This window comes from Eubalaena glacialis, chromosome 12 (genome assembly GCF_028564815.1).
Source record: "Eubalaena glacialis isolate mEubGla1 chromosome 12, mEubGla1.1.hap2.+ XY, whole genome shotgun sequence".
Lineage (NCBI taxonomy): Eukaryota > Metazoa > Chordata > Mammalia > Artiodactyla > Balaenidae > Eubalaena > Eubalaena glacialis.
This window is the reverse complement of record NC_083727.1, coordinates 99,057,651-99,081,200: the sequence shown is the minus strand read 5'-3', so window position 1 is coordinate 99,081,200 and position 23,550 is coordinate 99,057,651. Positions and strand designations below refer to the sequence as shown.

The 23,550-nt window shown below is 40.5% G+C and overlaps 1 protein-coding gene across 2 annotated transcripts in view; it reads left to right on the top strand.

Moving 5' to 3' along the window:
* The window catches only part of IMPG1 (interphotoreceptor matrix proteoglycan 1), a 126,355-nt gene that overhangs the window by 40,069 nt on the left and 62,736 nt on the right, over window positions 1-23,550 (top strand). For both annotated transcript variants that reach the window (XM_061207431.1, XM_061207430.1), the window contains one exon: window positions 8,587-8,669. In XM_061207431.1, the coding sequence (XP_061063414.1) occupies window positions 8,587-8,669 (83 nt within the window). The remainder of the gene's footprint in view (window positions 1-8,586; window positions 8,670-23,550) is intronic.

Here is a 23,550-nt window from a genome sequence, read left to right as displayed (position 1 = left end):
TCTTTTTGGAATCTAAAAAAAAGAATGAATATATGTATATGTATAACTGATTCACTTTGCTGTACACCTGAAACTGACACAACATTGTAAATCAACTCTACTCAAGAAATAAATAAATAAAATTCTTTTCTGTTTTTTATAGGCAGTACTTGCTTACCCACTTCCACTATCTGTATTAATAAAATATAATACAACTTGCATTTCAAATATCCTTAAATTCCAAATTTCCTTCAACATAGTTAGAGCTCTGTTTCAATTAGAATCAGGAATTGCCATTTTTGATAAAACAAATACACGTTCGTGAACGGAAAAAATACTTAAAGCAGAATATGTTATTTAACTTTGACTTTCTGAAATAAATATAACATAAAGATACTTTATAAGTTTGTTCTTAAGTCTTTTTTTTTTTTAAACATCTTTATTGAAGTATAATTGCTTTACAATGGTGTGTTAGCTTCTGCTTTATAACAAAGTGAATCAGTTATACATATACATATGTTCCCATATCTCTTCCCTCTTGCATCTCCCTCCCTCCCACCCTCCCTATCCCACCCCTCTAGGTGGTCACAAAGCACCGAGCTGATCTCCCTGTGCTATGCGGCTGCTTCCCACTAGCTATCTATTTTACATTTGGTAGTGTATATATGTCCATGACACTCTCTCACCCTGTCACATCTCACCCCTCCCCCTCCCCATATCCTCAAGTCCATTCTCTAGTAGGTCTGTGTCTTTATTCCCATCTTGCCACTAGGTTCTTCATGACCTTTTTTTTTTTTCCTTAGATTCCATATACATGTGTTAGCATACTGTATTTCTTTTTCTCTTTCTGACTTACTTCACTCTGTATGACAGACTCTAACTCCATCCACCTCATTACAAACACCTCCATTTCATTTCTTTTTATGGCTGAGTAATATTCCATTGTATATATGTGCCACATCTTCTTTATCCATTCATCCGATGATGGACACCTAGGTTGCTTCCATGTCCTGGCTATTGTAAACAGAGCTGCAATGAATATTTTGGTACATGACTCTTTCTGAATTATGGTTTTCTCAGGGTATATGCCCAGTAGTGGGATTGCTGGGTCATACGGTAGTTCTATTTTTAGTTTTTTAAGGAACCTCCATACTGTTTTCCATAGTGGCTGTATCAATTTACATTCCCACCAACAGTGCAAGAGTGTTCCCTTTTCTCCACACCCTCTCCAGCATTTATTGTTTCTAGATTTTTTGATGATGGCCATTCTGACCAGTGTGAGATGATACCTCATTGTAGTTTTGATTTGCATTTCTCTAATGATTAATGATGTTGAGCATTCTTTCATGTGTCTGTTGGCAATCTGTATATCTTCTTTGGAGAAATGTCTATTTAGGTCTTCTGCCCATTTTTGGATTGGGTTGTTTGCTTTTTTGTTATTGAGGTGCATGAGCTGCTTGTAAATCTTGGAGATTAATCCTTTGTCCGTTGCTTCATTTGCAAATATTTTCTCCCATTCTGAGGGTTGTCTTTTGGTCTTGTTTATGGTTTCCTTTGCTGTGCAAAAGCTTTTAAGTTTCATTAGGTCCCATTTGTTTATTTGTGTTTTTATTTCCATTTCTCTAGGACCTGGGTCAAAAAGGATCTTGCTGTGATTTATGTCATAGAGTGTTCTGCCTATGTTTTCCTCTAAGAGTTTGATAGTGTCTGGCCTTACATTTAGGTCTTTAATCCATTTTGAGTTTATTTTTGTGTATGGTGTCAGGGAGTGTTCTAATTTCATACTTTTACATGTACCTGTCCAGTTTTCCCAGCACCACTTATTGAAGAGGCTGTCTTTTCTCCACTGTATATGCTTGCCTCCTTTATCAAAGATAAGGTGACCATATGTGCGTGGGCTTATCTCTGGGCTTTCTATCCTGTTCCATTGATCTATATTTGTTTTTGTGCCAGTACCAAACTGTCTTGATTACTGTAGCTTTGTAATATAGTCTGAAGTCAGGGAGCCTGATTCCTCCAGCTCCATTTTTCGTTCTCAAGATTGCTTTGGCTATTCGGGGTCTTTTGTGTTTCCATACAAATTGTGAAATTTTTTGTTCTAGTTCTGTGAAAAATGCCAGTGGTAGTTTGATAAGGATTGCATTGAATCTGTAGATTGCTTTGGGTAGCAGAGTCATTTTCACAATGTTGATTCTTCCAATCCAAGAACATGGTATATCTCTCCATCTATTTGTATCATCTTTAATTTCTTTCATCAGTATCCTATAATTTTCTGCATACAGGTCTTTTGTCTCCTTAGGTAGGTTTATTCCTAGGTATTTTATTCTTTTTGTTGCAATGGTAAACGGGAGTGTTTTCTTAATTTCACTTTCAGATTTTTCATCATTAGTATACAGGAATGCAAGAGATTTTTGTGCATTAATTTTGTATCCTGCTACTTTACCAAATTCATTGATTAGCTCTGGTAGTTTTCTGGTAGCATCTTTTGGATTCTCTATGTATAGTATCATGTCATCTGCAAACAGTGACAGCTTTACTTCTTCTTTTCCGATTTGGATTCCTTTTATTTCTTTTTCTTCTCTGATTGCTGTGGCTAACACTTCCAAAACTATGTTGAATAATAGTGGTGAGAGTGGGCAACCTTGTCTTGTTCCTGATCTTAGTGGAAATGATTTCAGTTTTTCACCATTGAGGACAATGTTGGCTGTGGGTTTGTCATATACGGCCTTTATTATGTTGAAGAAAGTTCCTTCTATGCCTACTTTCTGCAGGACTTTTATCATAAATGGGTGTTGAATTTTGTCGAAAGCTTTCTCTGCATCTATTGAGATGATCATATGGTTTTTCTCCTTCAATTTGTTAATATGATGTATCACGTTGATTGATTTGCGTATATTGAAGAATCCTTGCATTCCTGGAATAAACCCCACTTGATCATGGTGTATAATCCTTTTAATGTGCTGTTGGATTCTGTTTGCTAGTATTTTGTTGAGGATTTTTGCATCTATGTTCATCAGTGATATTGGCCTGTAGTTTTCTTTCTTTGTGACATCTTTGTCTGGTTTTGGTATCAGGGTGATGGTGGCCTCGTAGAATGAGTTGGGGAGTGTTCCTCCCTCTGCAATATTTTGGAAGAGTTTGAGAAGGATAGGTGTTAGCTCTTCTCTAAATGTTTGATAGAATTCGCCTGTGAAGCCATCTGGTCCTGGGCTTTTGTGTGTTGGAAGATTTTTAATCACAGTTTCAATTTCAGTGCTTGTGATTGGTCTGTTCATATTTTCTATTTCTTCCTGGTTCAGTCTTGGCAGGTTGTGCATTTCTAAGAATCTGTCCATTTCTTCCAGGTTGTCCATTTTATTGGCATAGAGTTGCTTGTAGTAATCTCTCATGATCATTTGTATTTCTGCAGTGTCAGTGTTTACTTCTCCTTTTTCATTTCTAATTCTATTGATTTGAGTCTTCTCCCTTTTTCTCTTGATGAGTCTGGCTAATGGTTTATCAATTTTGTTTATCTTCTCAAAGAACCAGCTTTTAGTTTCATTGATTTTTGCTATTGTTTCCTTCATTTCTTTTTCATTTATTTCTGATCTGATCTTTATGATTTCTTTCCTTCTGCTAGCTTTGGGGTTTTTTTGTTCTTCTTTCTCTAATTGCTTTAGGTGCAAGGTTAGGTTGTTTATTCGAGATGTTTCCTGTTTCTTGATGTAGGCTTGTATTGCTATAAACTTCCCTCTTAGAACTGCTTTTGCTGCATCCCATAGGTTTTGGATCGTCGTGTCTCCATTGTCATTTGTTTCTAGGTATTTTTTGATTTCCCCTTTGATTTCTTCAGTGATCACTTCGTTATTAAGTAGTGTATTGTGTAGCCTCCATGTGTTTGTATTTTTTACAGATCTTTTCCTGTAATTGATATCTAGTCTCATAGCGTTGTGGTCGGAAAAGATACTTGATACGATTTCAATTTTTTTTAATTTACCAAGGCTTGATTTGTGACCCAAGATATGATCTATCCTGGAGAATGTTCCATGAGCACTTGAGAAAAATGTGTATTCTGTTGTTTTTGGGTGGAATGTCCTATAAATATCAATTAAGTCCATCTTGTTTAATGTATCATTTAAAGCTTGTGTTGCCTTATTTATTTTCATTTTGGATGATCTGTCCATTGGTGAAAGTGGGGTGTTAAAGTCCCCTACTATGATTGTGTTACTGTCGATTTCCCCTTTTATGGCTGTTAGTATTTGCCTTATGTATTGAGGTGCTCCTATGTTGGGTGCATAAATATTTACAATTGTTATACCTTCCTCTTGGATCGATCCCTTGATCATTATATAGTGTCCTTCTTTGTCTCTTGTAATAGTCTTTATTTTAAAGTCTATTTTGTCTGATATGAGAATTGCTACTCCAGCTTTCTTTTGATTTCCATTTGCATGGAATATCTTTTTCCATCCCCTCACTTTCAGTCTGTATGTGTCTCTAGGTCTGAAGTGGGTCTCTTGTAGACAGCATATATATGGGTCTTGTTTTTGTATCCATTCAGCCAGTCTGTGTCTTTTGGTGGGAGCATTTAATCCATTTACATTTAAGGTAATTATCGATATGTATGTTCCTATTCCCCTTTTCTTAAATGTTTTTGGTTTGTTATTGTAGGTGTTTTCCTTCTCTTGTGTTTCTTGCCTAGAGAAGTTCCTTTAGCATTTGTTGTAAAGCTGGTTTGGTGGTGCTGAACTCTCTCAGCTTTTGCTTGTCTGTAAAGGTTTTAATTTCTCCATCAAATCTGAATGAGATCCTTGCCGGGTAGAGTAATCTTGGTTGTAGGTTTTTCTCCTTCATCACTTTAAGTATATCCTGCCACTCCCTTCTGGCTTGCAGAGTTTCTGCTGAAAGATCAGCTGTTAACCTTATGGGGATTCCCTTGTGTGTTATTTGTTGTTTTTCCCTTGCTGCTTTTAATATGTTTTCTTTATATTTAATTTTTGATAGTTTGATTAATATGTGTCTTGGCATTTTTCTCCTTGGATTTATCCTGTATGGGACTCTCTGTGCTTCCTGGACTTGATTAACTATTTCCTTTCCCATATTAGGGAAGTTTTCAACTATAATCTCTTCAAATATTTTCTCAGTCCCTTTCTTTTTCTCTTCTTCTTCTGGGACCCCTATAATTCGAATGTTGGTGCATTTAATATTGTTCCAGAGGTCTCTGAGACTGTCCTCAGTTCTTTTCATTCGTTTTTCTTTATTCTGCAATGCAGTAGTTATTTCCACTATTTTATCTTCCAGGTCACTTATCCGTTCTTCTGCCTCAGTTATTCTGCTATTGATCCCTTCTAGAGTATTTTAAATTTCATTTATTGTGTTGTTCATCGTTGCTTGTTTCCTCTTTAGTTCTTCTAGGTCCTTGTTAAATGTTTCTTGCATTTTGTCTATTCTATTTCCAAGATTTTGGATCATCTTTACTATCATTATTCTGAATTCTTTTTCAGGTAGACTGCCTATTTCCTCTTCATTTGTTAGGCCTGGTGTGTTTTTACCTTGCTTCTTCATCTGCTGTGTGTTTTTCTGTCTTCTCATTTTGCTTGTCTTACTGTGTTTGGGGTCTCCTTTTCACAGGCTGCAGGTTTGTAGTTCCCGTTGTTTTTGGTATCTGTCCCCAGTGGCTAAGGTTGGTTCAGTGGGTTGTGTAGGTTTCCTGGTGGAGGGAACTAGTGCCTGTGTTCTGGTGGATGAGGCTGGATGTTGTCTTTCTGGTGGGCTCGTCCACATCTGGTGGTGTGTTTTGGGGTGTCTGTGGCCTTATTATGATTTTAGGCAGCCTCTCTGTTAATGGATGGGGCTGTGTTCCTGTCTTGCTAGTTGTTTGGCATAGGATGTCCAGCACTGTAGCTTGCTGGTCGTTGAGTGAAGCTGGGTCTTGATGTTGAGATGGAGATCTCTGAGAGATTTTCGCCGTTTGGTATTACGTGGAGCTGGGAGGTCTCTTGTGGACCAGTGTCCTGAAGTTGGCTCTCCCACCTCAGAGGCAAAGCCCTGATGCCTGGCTGGAGCACCAAGAGCCTTTCATCCACACGGCTCAGAATAAAAGGGAGAAAAAATGGAAAGAAAGAAAGAGGATAAAATAAAATAAAATAAAGCAATTATAATAAAAAATAAGAAAAAAATTATTAAGAAAAAAAATTTTTTTTAATTTTTAAAAATAGATTTATTAATTTTTTATACTAAAAATAAGAAAAAAATTAAGAAAAAAAATTTTTTTAATTTTTTAAAATAAAAAATATGAAAAAACTTATTAAAAAATTTTCTTTAATTTTTTAAAAATAGAAATAAGGAAAAAATTATTAAGAAAACATTTATTAGGGAAAAAAAATTTTTTTAAGTAAAAAAAAAAAAAAAAAAAAAAAAAAAAAAAAAACGGACGGACCTAACCCTAGGACTAACGGTGAGAGCAAAGCTATACAGACAAAATCTCACCCAGAAGCATACACATACACACTCACAAAAAAAGGAAAAGGGGAAAAGTTAATATATCCTGCTCCCAAAGTCCACCTCCTAAATTTGGGATGATTCGTTGTCTATTCAGGTATTCAACAGATGCAGGCACATCAAGTTGTTTGTGGAGCTTTAATCCGCTGCTTCTGAGGCTGCTGGGAGAGATTTCCCTTTCTCTTCTTTGTTCGTACAGCTCCCGGGGTTCAGCTTTGGATTTGGACCCGCCTCTGCATATAGGTCACCTGAGGGCGTCTGTTCCCCGCCCAGACAGAACGGGGTTAAAGGAGCAGCTGCTTCGGGGGCTCTGGCTCAGTCAGGCCGGGGGGAGGGAGCGGTACGGAGGAGGCGGGGCGAGCCTGCGGCGGCAGAAGCCGGCGTGACGTTGCAGCAGCCTGAGGCGCGCTGTGCGTTCTCCCGGGGAAGTTGTCCCTGGATCCCGGGAGCCTGGCCGTGGGGGGCTGCACAGGCTCCCGGGAGGGGCGGTGTGGAGAGTGACCTGTGCTCGCACACAGGCTGTTTGGTGGCGGCAGCAGCAGCCTTAGCGTCTCATGCCCGTCTCTGGGGTCCGCGCTGATAGCCGCGGCTCGCGCCCGTCTCTGGAGTTCGTTTAAGTGGCGCTCTGAATCCCCTCTCCTTGCACGCCGCGAAACAAAGAGGCAAGAAAAAGTCTCTTGCCTCTTCGGCAGCTGCAGACTTTTTCCCGGGCTCCCTCCCGGCTAGCTGTGGCGCACTAACCCCTTTCAGGCTGTGTTCACGCCGCCAACCCCAGTCCTCTCCCTGCGATCCGACCGAAGCCCGCGCCTCAGCTCCCAGCCCCCGCCCGCCCCGGCGGGTGAGCAGACAAGCCTCTCGGGCTGGTGAGTGCTGGTCGGCACCGCTCCTCTGTGCGGGAATCTCTCCGCTTTGCCCTCCGCGCCCCTGTTGCTGTGGGATCCGCGCTGATAGCCGCGGCTCGCGCCCGTCTCTGGAGCTCGTTTAGGCGGCGCTCTGAATCCCCTCTCCTTGCGCGCCGCGAAACAGAGGCAAGAAAAAGTCTCTTGCCTCTTCGGCAGCTGCAGACTTTTCCCGGGCTCCCTCCCGGCTAGCTGTGGCGCACTAACCCCTTTCAGGCTGTGTTCACGCCGCCAACCCCAGTCCTCTCCCTGCGATCCGACCGAAGCCCGAGCCTCAGCTCCCAGCCCCCGCCCGCCCCGGCGGCTGAGCAGACAAGCCTCTCGGGCTGGTGAGTGCTGGTCGGCACCGCTCCTCTATGCGGGAATCTCTCCGCTTTGCCCTCCGCACCAATGTGGCTGCGCTCTCCTCCGTGGCTCCGAAGCTTCCCCCCTCTGCTACCCGCAGTCTCCGCCCGCGAAGGGGCTTCCTAGTGTGTGGAAACCTTTCCTCCTTCACAGCTCCCTCCCACTGGTGCAGATCCCGTCCCTATTCTTTTGTCTCTGTTATTTCTTTTTTCTTTTGCCCTACCCAAGTACGTGGGGATTTTCTTGCCTTTTGGGAGGTCTGACGTCTTCTGCCAGCGTTCAGTGGGTGTTCTGTAGGAGCAGTTCCATGTGTAGATGTATTTCTCATGTATCTGTGGGGAGGAAGGTGATCTCCGCGTCTTACTCTTCCGCCATCTTGCCCCTCCCTCCTGTTCTTAAGTCTTAAGGTCTTATCTATATATTTATTTATGGGGGTTTGTAAGGATAAATTAATATCTTAGGAAGTAAAAAATAATGAATTCAGTAATAACTTTTGTATTTCATTTAAAGCTGTGTCCATTTAATTTATGCCAAAAGTTGTCACTACGGGGTTCATAAATGGAAGCGCTAAGCTTTATTCCCTTTTTAAATAAAAAAATTCATAAGTTCAAATATGATTGACACACGTTTCAAAGTATTTTGGGTATCAGTTAACCCTATACAGGCAGACTCAGCCAAGAGATCGTATTTTACTACTGTATCAATGCATGTTTTCCTTTCAGGACATGTTTCTGTATCAGAACCTATAGCAGAATCCACAATAGATTCAAGTCAACTACAAAATGATTTGCTTAAATTTAAATGAAAAGAAAAAATACAGAGTATAACCCTTCTCACATACAGAGAAATGTCCCTTGTCAACATCTGTCCTAAATTCCTTCTTCAGGTTGCTACTCTGAGTCCAGAATTTCCTCTTGGTCAACCCATGCTGGAGACAGTGGACAGAGCAGGACAGAGTCTACCTGGTGAGTTTACTCCCCACAGAGTCTGTGTTAGATGACAACATCCTCTTTGAGGAATCCATCTATGACACTATCTCAAAGACCAGTGATAAAGTCATCCTTCACCCAGGAGAAGGTTGGGTCCCACCACTGTTTCCAACAGAAGAGCTGTCCACTGAACCACCTTCTTCTAAAGAGGTGGTCACCCTCAGCATCCTTTCCTCAGCTCTCATCCCCAGTCCCACAGAGAGCACTGACAGCCCTTTCCTGACAGATCTGGTGAAAGAAGCTGAAACCAAAGCAGCCCCAACCTCTGCCCACCCAGAACAGCCATCTCAACTGGGCTTCAAACCTGAGAGTCTGTCAGGACAAGGTTGGTCCTAAGGCCCACGTCCATGACAAGGGGCTATGGCGACAGAGGATTGGGCTCTTACAATCAGTATTTGTATTCCTATTCGCCATACACAGGCTGACCCCAGATACTGTCTGTTCTGCTATGTGTGTTTCTTTAGTGCCAATTAGCACATGTGTAATTGGTCAATAAGGATGTCAGTAAACATTGAAATCCTCCTAGTTTACTTTTTTTTTTTACTTTTTAATTAATTAACTTTTTTTTAATTGATGTATAGTTGATTTACAATGTTGTGTTAATTTCTGCTGTACAGCAAAGTGATTCAGTTATACATATATATACTTTCTTTCTCATATTCTTTTCCATTATGGTTTATCACAGGATATTGAATATAGTTCCCTGTGCTCTACAGTAGGACCTTGTTTTTTATCCATTCTATATATACTAGTTTGCATCTGCTAACCCCAAACTCCCAATCCATCCCTCCCTGACCCCCCTCTCCCTTGGCAACCACAAGTCTGTTCTCTCTATCTGTGAGCCCATTTCTGTTTCATAGATAGTTTCATTTGTGTCAGATTTTAGATACCACATATAAGTGATATCATATATTTGTCTTTCTCTGTCCGACTTACTTCACTTAGTATGATAATCTCTAAGTCCATCCATGTTTCTGCAAATGGCATAACTTCATTCTTTTTTATGGCTGAGTTGTATTCCATTGTGTATATATACCACATTTTCTTTATCCATTCTTCTGTTGATGGACATTTAGGTTGTTTCCATGTCTTGGCTATTGTGAACAGTGCTGCTATGAACATAGGGGTAGATGTATCTTTTCGAATTATAGCTTTGTCTGGATCTATATCCAGGAGTGGGATTGCTGGATCATTTGGTAATTCTATTTTTAGTTTTTTGAGGTTCCTTGTTCATTTCTGAATTTTCAAGAATGTTTACTTTCGAGGCAATAAGGTCAAACTTTCTCACAGTTAAAGAGGAAATCTTTATCAATATATGAAGACCTTATGAAAAAAAAAGCAAATATTCTGCAGAAGAGTCTTTTTTTAGTGCAAGAAGTAGTGGATATAGTGGCTTTAGGAACCTCTGTGCTTCCCACTTTATACAGCTCCCTGGTGAAACTATAAGTAAAAAATGTCTTTAAGGAAGCATGAACCCCAAGATATAAGGCTGATAAGGATGCTCTGTGATTCTCAGTGCAAATGCCAGGGAAGATTTTTTGTGGCTGATATTTTTAATAGAATTGTTTCTGTTTTAGTTAGGGCTCTTTACAAAATTCTATGGGTTTTGGTGGTCTACCTCATTCTTATTTTCCTCATAAACCTTGTGTGAAATTAGTATGCAATTTTACTGAGTACAGGGTTTTTCACAAAAACATGTATGGCATGATAGCAGAACCACCTACACAGATTATTTTTGGTTTACATGATTACCAGTGACTAAATATTAACCGCATGATACAGTTATCTATTTCTGCATTACAAATCACCCTTAAAGCTAGTGCCTTAAAACAACAATCACTTATTTTGCCCATAAATCTGAAATTTGGACAGGGAGCAGTAGGGACAGCTCTTCTCTGCCCCATGTTGTGACAACTAGAGCGTCTCAACTGGTGCTGAAGATCTTTTTTCAAGAGGGCTCACTCACACAGCTGACAAATCGGTGGGCAGCCAGAGCTGTTGGCTGGAGGCCTCATTTCTCCACTGTGTAGCCTCTCTGAGGGGCTGCTTGAGCTTCCTCTCAGCATGGCAGCTGGGTTCAAGGAGTCATTATCACAAGAGAAAAAAGTGGAAGGCTCCAATCTCCTCAGGGCCCAGAAACAGTGTCACTTCCTCACATACTAATGGTTAGGCAGCCATAGCGTCCATCTTGATTAAAGAGGAGGGAACATAGACCTTATCTCTTGATGGAAGAAGTAGCAAAGCATTTATGGCCATTGATAATCAACCACAATTCACAACAACTGCTATTTTGACTTTTAAATCACTTAAAAGTTGGTTAGATAAAACAGACCACCTTTTGGTGACATGAATGATATTAAATGCTCACTGGATTTCTTTCCTTCATTATGATATCAAAAAACCTTATTATAAGATCAGCATTTTGGGTATATTAGTAAAAACGATAGTATATCTATGATGAAAGTATTATTGTATTTTCAAAATTGCTTTACTGTTTTCATTTTTTGTATACATTCCTTCCATTCATGAATATACCATAGAACACTAAAGCTGGAAAGACTCTTAGACATACTCTAGTTAAGCTGTATGTTTCACAGGTAAGAAAACCAAGGCTAGAGATGGGAAGTGCCTTGCTCAAGGTCACACCGTGTAGCTGGTGGCAAAGCCAGGACCATCATTCAAGTTTCTTCCACCTATTACACTATGTTTGGCTTAGTAACCGCATCATTTAAAAAAATATATATTGCCCCAAACTTGCTTGCCTTCAACCCACAGCCTCTTCTTTCTCTATTTCACTACCTTGTCATTTTTTTTTAATAGTCTAGCCTTCTGAGTCTTCACAATCTCACCTCCTAATCACCACAGTTTTCACAAGGTTTCACACGTTACAGGGACACAATTTTCACAAAAATCACAGATCTTTTTTCAGTTTAGCAGCCTCATTTCCATCTTTATTTTACTACACTGCTGGTGCAGGGCTCCTATTGACACTCCCTTTACACTCCTTCATTTAGCTTCCGCAAGATGAGTCATTCTTGGTTCTTAGGTTTTTTAAAATAATTTGTTTATTAAAATCCTGCCTCATTCCCCAAAAAAGGTGATGATGGTTTACAGACTTGTGTGAAATACAATCAGATTTTATCTTAAAGAACTGAAAGAAAAATGGAAGAAAAGATGAAACAAAGATAGGTCAGATGACTCTTGGAGTAATGAAAATGTTTGGGAACTAGACAGAGGTGGTGGTTACACAACGTTGTGAATTTTCCCAACACAATTACTGAATCATTCACTTTTTTTGAGGTCATCAGACGTTTATAACTAATAAATAATTTTAGAATAACAGAATTAAGGCAATATTGAACTGAATATTGCCATCACTCCTTTTTTATATTTGGCATTTTACAAGTTAAACCATTCACTTTAAAATGTCTAATTTTATGTTATGTTTCACCATAATAATATTTTTTAAAAATCAAGTGACTCCATACGGAAAATTGTTTAGAAAGTAAACATCAGAAAGTTCTTTGTTTGCTTTAGGTGGTTCATGAATTTGTCTTTGAGCTTCTCAACAGACTGTGCAGTGAGGACAATGCACTTTGTCACATAATTTGGAATCTGCATGCTTAGAGCATGGTAATTGCTTAGGAGAAAAAAATTTCTCCTATGAGTCCTTCTAAGGAGGAGCATCTGGGTTACGGTGAACCACGTTCTGTCTGCCTCAGCCTCCCTACAGCATAAACTCCGGGTCAGGTGTTTCCTAGAAGGCCCTCCCTGGAGACGCATGACGAATGCCTGAACCCAGTTCATTACAGTGGTTCCATGAGGGACACGTGCTGACCGTCTGCCTTAACTCAAGGATTGATTTTAGAGTATCCAGAGGAAATGACTATGCTGCATAACCTTCAGTCAATGCCCCATAAATAAAAATTACACTCATAACTGAGCTTTTGATTAGTATTGACCAAGAAGCACTATATTTGTTGGCCTGGGTTTACACAGCAAGTATGCTAGGTTGCCAATGAAAGGCAGATCCATACGTTTTCGTAATCAGCCCAACCAGGGATAGAAAGGACATATCTCAATGACCACTGAAGACCCCAACTAGGAAACATCCCTGATAAAAAGGCATCCCACTCATATATGTAGAAACAGGAAGGAAAACACAGAGCAGCTCTAGGCAGAACCAAGCCTTCCCTCCGTCATAAAATTCTGGGTCTCTTCGCAGCACACGTAGATGACAGCCAGGACTCCAAAGCTCTGCACCTTGGCATCACTGAGATAATTCTAGCCTGGAAAATTTTTAAGGTTAGTGTCACCAAACGCCCACTAAGCCATTAAAATCTCAGTCAAGTACTCATAGAAATCTCTCAGCTTAAGTAGTCTAATGTAGTGGTTAATCCCCTGAGATAAAGTACTTGCAAAATGTGCCTCTAGAACACTGAATGAATTGGTGTCTGTCTGGTCTCGAATTCTGAGGTCTCCTATTTTTATTTTTTTAGGTTAGTTGATCCCATTCTTTCTTGCAGAGCCAGTTATCTGTTAAGATTATTCCTATTTCATACAAATGAGTCATAAACCTATAGGATAAAATCAACATTCTGTTCTCCACATAACATGCATCCAACTCGTTCAAAAGTGGTATCATATCATTAGGATAGAAATTTTGTGTGGTTTGGTTTGGTTTGGTTTACATGTGCGTAGGCAGCGATACATTTTCCTTTTCGTTCATTAGAATGATGATCTGACCCATCAAAAAAAGAAGCTCTTTAGTGTTCTCCCTCCCAAATTACAGTTTTTCACTTGCTAGACATTCCATTTAAGATGTAAGCCAGATCTCTCAATAAATTGCAATATCTTAAACGGTGAAAAAGCAAACTTTAGGCAGAGCTATTCTGCTATTGGACGTTGTTTTGCCTTTAATTTCCTGCATTAATCTGGGTTCTCCAGAGAAACAGAACCAACAGGGGATTAGAGATAGAGATAGAGATGATAGAGATCGAGATCGAGATCGAGATAGAGATAGAGATAGATTCACTGTAAGGAATTGGTTCCCATGCTTATGGAGGCTGAGACATCCCAGATCTGCAGTCAGCAAGCTGGAGACCCAGGAGCATCAGTGGTGTGAGTCCCAATCTGAGTCCAAGTCCAAAAGCAAAAGAAGACCAGTGTTCCAGCTCAAAGACAGGCAGAGAGAGTGAATTCCACCTTACTTCGCCTTTTGTCTTATTCAGGCTTCCAACAGATTGGATGAGGCCCACCCACATTAGGGAGGAACCTGCTTTACTCAGTCTATGAATTCAAATCTTAATCTCATCCTGAAACACCCTCACAGACACACCCAGAACAGTGTTTACCCAAATATCTGGGCACCCCATGGCCCAGTCAAATTAGCCATCACATCCCCCAACCTGGGTAATAGGTTAAAACACCACACATTTCTGACTTTTCTTAATCTGGCCTCAGCCTTTGACTCCATTGAAAGGAATCAGTGAGATGAACTAAACTGAATGAACCCATTAGAGAACCCAGGTGCTCATATTCCAAGAGGTCAAGGACTCGGTCTGTCTCTATTCACTGCAGCATCTTCAGTGTCAAGTCAGATGCGTGGAACATCTAGACAGGCAATTAATATATATTAAATGAGTTGAAGGAGTAAATGAATGAATGTATAGCATAATACCTCCATGAAAGTAAGAGTTGATGGGTTAATTTGATTATTTCCCTTTTGGCTCTACCTAAAAAAGCAGCTCAGAGCGAACCAATTAAGTGGTACAGAAACAGTGGGCAGCTATCTATTCTGGTCGTTCCGCTCCCCATTGCCATAATATGTCATCCATAGTCATGCCTTTGTGGCTTTGCACAAATTATTTTCTCTTGTGCTTATAACACCCATCCATCCTTCTAGCCTGATGACCTCCTACTCATACTTTAAGTTCCAGCCAACATGCCACCTCCTCTGTGAAGCTTTTCCCAACTGCTACCTGAAAAGACTCATAATTACCATTTTTTCCCTGACTCTAAAATAAAAAAGTATATATACCTCCATCAAACATTTACCACTCAGTATTGAAACGATTGGTATGCATCTCTGGGGTCCCTCCAAGACTGACTTCCTGAAGTGAAAGAATGTGTTCTTATCCCTTTTTTAAAAAACTCCTGCACTGAGCACAGTGTCTGGCACATGCTTGGGGGTTCATAACTATTTGTTACTGCTGTCAACTTCATTGGGTCCATCAGTGTTTTCTGGTGTCAGATGGTAAACTCCTGGAGGATATACCTCTCTGTGTATTGGTCCTCATGCATCTCCAGAGACAGCCTCACATGAAAGGTGATATTCCTCATTGGTAAATACTTTTGTCAAAATGAGAGTGCTGAACAACTTTAATTAGCTCCACCCCATGGGATGTATTAATACCACACGGATTCATGTGGAGGCATGAAGTGGACGAAATATGCAATAAGCCACTCTCCCAGCCAAAACATTTTACTTCCTAACTCTCAACCAGAAGGGCCTGGCCAAGATGTTATTTAATTTGCTCCACTTCAAGATGAAAAGATAATAATTAAGACTTGGAAAGATTTGTAAGGAAAACTCAGCTGAACTTTACACCACTAAGGTCAACATGTTTGACCTCTTCTTCCTTGTATTTCTAAACTGAGGACCAAACAGTAAATTTTCCCAGCAGGAATATGCCACTTATAAAAGGAGTTCAGAGGTCCATGGGGAAAATTTCATCTCAAAGAAGGAATGGACGGCCATTCAACAGGGGCTTGCAATTACACTCCATCCCTAGATACCATCTTCACAATGCCCAGAGAAAACTGAAAAGTGAAGGCCTTCCAACTCTCAAATTGGATCAAAGCTGAGATAGTACTGTCCTCCAAATTTTATATTTGGGAAATTCAATGCCCTGCCCCAAATTGTGGCAATTCCCAAGAAAATGTGTTTTCTGACTTTCTGCCTCCAGTTGAACTGATCTGATGCCCTCGCCCTGCTGCAGTGCTATTCAGCCCTCATTTTCTCAAACCTCTCCTCCATGACCACCCTTTTTCCAGCTCTTCCCAATTCCGTCCTCAAGTTATGATCTAATTTTCTATGCAGAGTAGTGGTCCCTTTAATCTCTTTTCAACATTTTAATGAACAGAAACATCGAGTTTTATGAGCCCTGTTAAGAACATTGAAAGGGTCTTAAGCTTGGGAATGACACAGCAAATCTGCTTTTAAATAGATCTCTGACTGCATTGTGAGGAATTGGCTGGAGGTGGGCAAAAGCAAGCAATCAGTTAGAAGAGTGTTAACAGCAATCCATGCTGGAAATGTTGATGGCCTGGACTTGGGTGATAGAAGGGGAGTTGGACAAAAATGAACTGATCTGAGTGGTAGTTAAGAGGTAAAACCATTATGAAGAATTCTGAAGCCATGAATGGCTTTCGGCAAGAAAGCTTGGCCTGATTAATGAGCAGCGTCTGTTATGAGCTCAATAGTGGGTGGTGGGGATCTCTGTGTCTACAGTGTCTGTACTATATGCAAGTGAGCTGGTCTGGGTCACACTCCCAGATGTCCAAGTATTGTCTTCTTGTTGCCACTTTATGGTCATACGACCAGTGAGCACATCCCAGGAGATGCCAGCCTTAGCTTGTTCTCAGACCCTTGACATGGTCACTTGCATCCATTTTTGTTGGTTCATATTTACATAATGAGGAAGATTGATAAGTATCCATTATTAGCAATGCTTTTGATTGATCTGTCGAGTATTTTACAGTGAGGAGAAAAGAAGAGGTTGATAAATACAGAAAACTGTGCCACATAAATAGGTCAACATAATGATTTTAAGGACTTGACCCATGCAACTGTGAAGGCTAGCAAGTTCAAAATCTGCAAGGTAGGCTGGCAGGCCAGAGACCCAGGGAGGAGACTGCTGACAGAATTTCCATTTCCTCTGGGGAGGTCAGGTTTCTTTTTTTTTTAATTGAGGCCTTCAACTGATGAGGCCCTCCCACACTATAGAAGGTAATTTGTTTTACACAAAGTCAACTGATTTAAATGTTATTTTCATCTAAAAAATACTTTCACAGAAGCAGCTAGAATAATGTTTGACCAAATATCTGAGTATCATGGCCTAACTAACATAAAATTAACCATCATAGTAGGTCTTGAATGAGCTCAGCATAGTAGGTAAAAAACAGAGAGTGCTTTATACATTAGGTCAGCAGGAAAAGATTCTAGCCAGGACTAGAATCAGGTCATAATTTGACAATTCATCTGGTGCAGAGAGAAAGCAGGGTTGCCTGATGGAATGCCCTTAGTCATAATGTGAAGGTGTGTTTGTCATCAGTGATAATAGGTGGTCAGTATTTGTGGAGTTGCAAGGAGCCCACGGTAGAAAAGGGGGCAGGAAATACACAGTAGACAGAGCATTGTGCAGAAGAAAGCCACAGAGAGAGAGGCACCAGGGTGACATGGGCGAGGCAGTCAAAGTGACATCTAGCCAATCCCATAGTCACCCGTTCCCACCTGTATCACCTCTCGAGCGACTGGGACATGGCGTATTCATAGCTACAGGATTGCTGTCTCGTGCCCCCTTATCTTGACCCACACGAGGTGACATCACAATTAGGGTGGGAAGGCAAATATTTCTGACTCTCTTTTGCCCATTTTTACAGAGAGTATAAGGCACCAGTTGTGCAAATGGTCTGAGGCCAGTGAGCAACCAGGAGCTGACAAGGTCATCTCTGAGACTGTGGGGAAGGAAGGTCACCTTGGGTCCTGCTGTGAAGAATCGGGAGTTTACAATACGATCAGCATTGTAATCAAAGAAGCAACTCTTGCATTGAGGGAAAGTGACATTTTAGCAGTCGTTAAGGTAGAAATAGCAAGAGCATTTACAAGGGAATTCTATCCATTTACATGGATAGAAACTCCCATGAATTCCTTTAGTTTTTAAGTTTTAAGAAGATGAAACTGCATTCCTAAAGGCATCAGGAAACACCAAGTAGCATGCAGTGGTCAGTTTCTAGAAGGAAGTCCGCACAGGCAACTGAGCAAACCAGTCATTGTCATACACGTCTGCTCAAAGAGACAGGTCACATCATTCATCTGACCTTAAAAATGTAAATGTCAGGAAAATGGGAACTTTGTCTTTAGATTCTATAATCTCAGAGAAAATTTAATGTCTTTTGACCACTGAGTAAACCAAAAGATAAGACGATTTTCAATTTCTTCTATCTCTATTTTTTTTTTTTTGCTTGGCAATGAATGAGATAGAAAAATAACAACTCTCCCGTGCTACTTGGCAAGTTCTCTGTATTGTCAAGTTAGGTAAAAGCCTTGCCAGAGCATGTGTATTAGCTTTATTCTATTTGGAATGTTGAAACAAGTGCTAATCCACAGAATTTTAATAAAATGTTCACAAAATGTCATCCAAAGACAGCATTTACAAAACTTACCAAACTTCATTTATAGATGGAACAAATGAAAGCATTTGAAGACAGGTAAATGAATACCTCTATTTGTATTTGTTTGTTTGCTTTGAATGAGCATGTTTAGAATTTAGGAAAATGTATCTCTTTAGATTCTCTATCCAAACCTTCATTCTGCAGGGTGACAAACTCCCCATTGATTTGAGTCTTTCCATGGGAGTTTGCAATCATTTTAGTCAGGCCCTTCAGCTGTTTATTTGTGACAATCTTGAATGATCTTCCAGTAAATTTCTTCAACTTTGAAAGCTGGAGTGACTCAGGGTACTACATAAATGAGGTACACCACTTTTTGCTGTATCTTTTGTATAAGAAATTTAAGTACAGGTAGTTGGACAGGAAACTGAGAAGAAATATTCAAGGAACAGAGCAAGCGTGACTTCCCTGGTGGTCCCGTGGTTAAGACTCCGTGCTTCCACTGGAAGGGACACAGGTTTGGTCCTTGGTCAGGGAACTAAGATCCCACATGCTGTGTGAAGAAAAAAAAAAAAAGAAGAAGAAGTAAAAGAAACAGAGTAAGAAATATTACAGCTGGGAGAACTGGGCAGTAGAGAGGAGGAGGGAGGCCAGAAGAAGGAAAATGAGATAGAAAGAATACAACCAAAATAGCTTAAAGGGCCTTTCAATTGTGGAAAATATTTGTTTTAACCATGGGATCTGGAGAGCAGCCAAAGAGAAGCTGCACGAGGATAGAGACCTTGGAAATAGGACAGTGGCAAGAGGTGTTGGGCAAGACGGGGGTCACATCAGTGCTGGGGGGCAGGGGCTTCTCCCTTCTGGAAAGGGAGCTGGGGCTGCTTCTGTAGCAGATGGTTCCCAGGAGAACCAGTTTAAAAGAGTAACTGCTGATCAAGGCCCAGGGATGGGAAAGAACACCTATTCCCTCAGGAAAGGAGAAAAGTTGAACCGATTCAAGGATGCAGAGTCACCTTATAAGTTGGACAAAGCCACACTGCTACTGGGCTGTGTACCTGCAATTTGCTAACTTTCTTATAAACTTTACTCATGATCCCTGCATGGCTCTAAGGAGCTGAATATGTTGAATGACAGCCCAGGCAAATGAGAGTGAGAATACTCAGCAAGACTTTAATGTCAGACCGAAATCCAGAAAGAGGACCTCCGCATCCTCCTGGGGGATGAAGAATGGGGGAAGACCTGGGGGAGGCTCTCATTGAGGCTCTGCTCTGCTTCACCCCAGGTGAACCCTTTCCCCAACGCTCCTCCCAAGGAAGCTTCTTCTGAGGCAAGGAGGAAGTTAAGCGTAAGCCAAGAAAAAGAGGAAATGAGCACTGCGGTACTGGGCCCCAGCTGCCTTAATATTCACTATGGAAAATGGAAGCTGCCACTTTGCATGACTGGTTGATGGGTGCCCTTAATTCCTGGCTAAAAAAGAAAAAAAAAATGACTTTGCGAAAACTTTCCTGAGACCAAATACTACGTTAGAAGGCTCGTTTCTGGAGCAATTTAATTCATTGTTTCATCATATACGAAAGATATGAAACTCTTCCTGTTTCCATGAGACTCATCTGAGGCTTTGTTGGTTTGTAGGCTTGTTTTGTTCGTTTCGTGTTTGTTTTTTAAGTTTGCAGCCTTCATACCCAAATTAATGAATTTCTCAATTCATTTCTCTCCAGGGCAGTGTCCTTTTCTCTCCTCATTGCAAACATTTCCTCTTATGAAGCACAGGAGAGAGATCCACTTTGACATGTTACGCAGTTTATAGCAATAACCCTGAAATGGTATCTTTCAGTCCTCTTTATTGATATCTACTATGCTTGATCAGGACAAGTTATATTACAGGTGTCATTCTTTTCTACTCTAAGGCCATTTTCCCAATTTCAAGTTTTCTTGGCAAACCCATGATCTACAATAAAGTAGCTTTATGCTGATTCCCATCTGGATCTGTGTCTTCAAGGGCCTCACCACCAATTCAAAGGCAATTTGCCCAGGATTCAGTGGACCTTGCTTTTTTCCCCTCAGACTTTATCATAATAATTTTTAAGACCGTGAGTCTACTTTGGGATATTTTCTCTCAATTCCGTAGCATCCTCCTTTCATGAATTCCTGCATAGACAGCCTGGCCCTTTTCTCTTTCTTCTTTCTTCCTCTCAACCTAATCTCAGCACACCCTCTGTGCATGTGTGACAGGTAGCACCCCAGCAGGGCCAGGTTTAGGGTGTAGTGAGTGAGGCACAGATTGAAGGGCAATCCAACAAACTCAGTCATCAAGATAATATTGAAATGTAAGATTTCAAAAAATCAAAATTAATGCAAAAACTCAGGAGGAAAAAAAAATCAAAATTTTAAATGAAGATAGCTGTTGTTTGTTTTACAACCCTGCATTACCGTATGACAGGGACACTCATTTCCAATCTCCACAGCCCTGGTCTCTCCCTTCAGTCAGGTTTATGAGGGTTGACATCAGTGCAAATGACTGGATAATGTGAGGCTTCATAACACAGAGTTATGATTTGGTTTTGTTTTTTGGTTTTTTTCTAGTGCCTTTGCTAACTTTTTCTATTTGGTTCAAAACATGGGGGGATATTTTGCTAAGTGTATAAAGGGACGCACATTTTTCCTTTTGCCTCAGGACCCAATAGGCTCAATACCAACAGAACTAAGTCTTGCTAAGGTTGTGTTCTATGAGCAGAAATGCTCTCCAAGCCTTACCCAGCAGCCTGGTGTCAGATCACGGAGTAGTAGGGTTGCAATAGTCCAGATAACAACTAGCATAAACAGCACAGGCAGGGGTAGGTATTTATAAGGATGGCAAAAGGGGTTATTGTAAATCACTAAAGCATTATTTTGGATGAGAAATGTATTGATTTTTCCATGCATTCATTGAAATATAAATACTTTTCAGAAGGGTTCTGGAATCAACTTTCTACTTTTCTTCCCTAATGACCCAGTCAGTCTATGTAGGATTATCGTCTCTGCTTTGGTCCCACCTGGAAAATGCTGGCGGTTCTGCCGCCTTCTGCCTCTTCCCCATCCCAGTACTGTGTCCTGGGCCCCTGTTCTCTCTGCCCACTGCATCCCCTCTGCCAGGGCCAGCATTTTAAAGTCCCTTTTTGGTGGGAAGGATTCCTTCCTTAGTTGACCTGTAACAGTCAGAATTTAACCAAAAAACAAAAAACCAGAAACTACTTCAGGCATTAGGTTACCATTTTTATAAGTCAAAACAGTCAAACCTGAGCAGTACATAATGGTTCAAACTATTATTTACAAGAAAGAGAATTTAATGCAAGGAATGTGTTAGGTGGCAGAGGAGCTGAGAAGCCACACAAGAGAGAGAGGCTGCCCACAGATTAAGAAGAGCAAGTGCTTCTACTCCAAGTGCACCCCAGGCTAGAGAAACAAAAGTTGGAGGTGGTATTACTGGGATCCAGAGGCCAGCTCACTTGAGGGAAGCTGGAATCCTGGAGCACCTATGAGGGGGAGGTGGAGACCCAGAAGAGAGAGAGAGTTGCCAGAGCAGTGACCTGGGGCACACAGGGAGGAGGAGAAATAGTCCCACCTTTCCCTACCCCTGCCTGCCAATGCCCTCATTGGCCAAACCCAGCCAGAAACCAGATGCTGCAGAGGCCTTTGAAATGCTACCTACAGGGTTCAGCATCCCACCCCCACCTCCCTGAAACAGAGCGGAGGGAAGGGCAAGGAATTACTGAGGGATCAGCCCAGAGTCCAGATCGTAAGGGGTGCCATCATCGAGTAGCAATACGGCACTTGTAATAACATCGTGAAACATTGCTTATCCACACCCAACCAAGAGGTCTTGCTATCCAATCGCTTTATTTCCAGGATTGTGGGAATACACATGTCATTGCCCTTCAAAACTGTCACCTTATTATTCACACTTAATTAAAAACAGGAGGCTGTCTCCCTATGTATTAAGTAATTTTTTTCTTTTAATTTAATTTTTTTAGATTGGGGTATATTTGATTTACAATGTTGTGTTAGTTTCAGGTGTACAGTAAAGTGGTTCAGTTATACATATACATCTATCCATTCTTTTTCAGATTCTTTTCCCATTTAGGTTATTACAGAATATTGAGTAGAGTTCCCTGTGCTCTACAGTAGGTCCTTGTTGGTTATCTATTTTGTATACAATAGTGTGTATATGTTAATCCCAAGCTCCTGATTTATCCCTCCCCGCTAACCTTTCCCATTTGTTTTTGAAGTCTGTGAGTCTGTTTCTGTTTGTATTAAGTAATTTCAAAATTTCAACAGAACTGCTTATTTTCCCAGAGAAATATCTCCTTGTGTACCCAAACCCATCAGCTTCTATAAAGTAATACACAGCATAATCACCTGGGATAGTCCTCATTGTTACTGACATCTTCCTGATGTAGTTACCCATCTTAGCTGCCCTTGAATTGAAGCAATCTTACTCCATCTTTTGACACCAACTCTTACCATTATCTTGTTTTCCTCTCCAGGGTCACTCTCTAGATGAATGGATGGATAAAGGGATTGAGGGGTGGGTGATGGAAGATGGATGGATGTTAATGGTAATGATGATGTCCCTGGATTTTAAATAAAGAGATGCTCCCAGCCTTTCTTTTGGTGGCTGCAGGTTGATCCACATACAAGTGCCAAGGTTGATGCAGGGTCATAGATGCAAAATGTGAACCTCGTCAATGTAACACTTTATCTTCAAACCACAGTTGAATGTTAAATTAAAGGTAGAAAGAGATGATTTTCTCAGAAAGATATCAATGATTCAGGCATTCCTCACTGCGGGTGAGGAGAGTTTGAATGTATTTTCTTAATTCAGATAATAAATAATAAACTGCTGCCTGAATTATTCAGATTCTCTTCTTAATGTTCACATTCCCTATGCATTCAGCCTTTGCAGTATGCTATAAATCTTCCTCTCACCCCACCACCTACAATGTCTTATGGAGTTGAATTTTTATTATTTAATGTTAATATATGATTAGGCTATGATTTCTTCAAATACAGTTCATTACTCTTAATAAATCTTGCAAATTGTTCAAAGTCCACTGTAAAATAAAAGCAGATGAAATATCATATTTTAGGTAAAATTGTCAATACCAAGGGCATGAAATTAACCAGGCATATAACGCACTTAAGGCAGTTTAAGTGCTCTTTGTAGATCACTTGAGGATGAATAATGCTTAGAAATTTGAGTTTAAAATAGCCCTAACTGGAACTATTAAGTTATCCCCCCAAAAGTTCTTGCTTCTAAACCACCTTTTAAAAACAAATTTAGAACCAGTCTCTTGCATTCTTCTCTCCTTTGCACATAATGATTCCCTCTAGCTGACAAAATGTGATGTTCTCTAGTAATACCTTCAAAATATGTATTTACAAAACCAACTTACAGAATGCATTGAGGCAGGAAGCGATGGTTTTAAGTG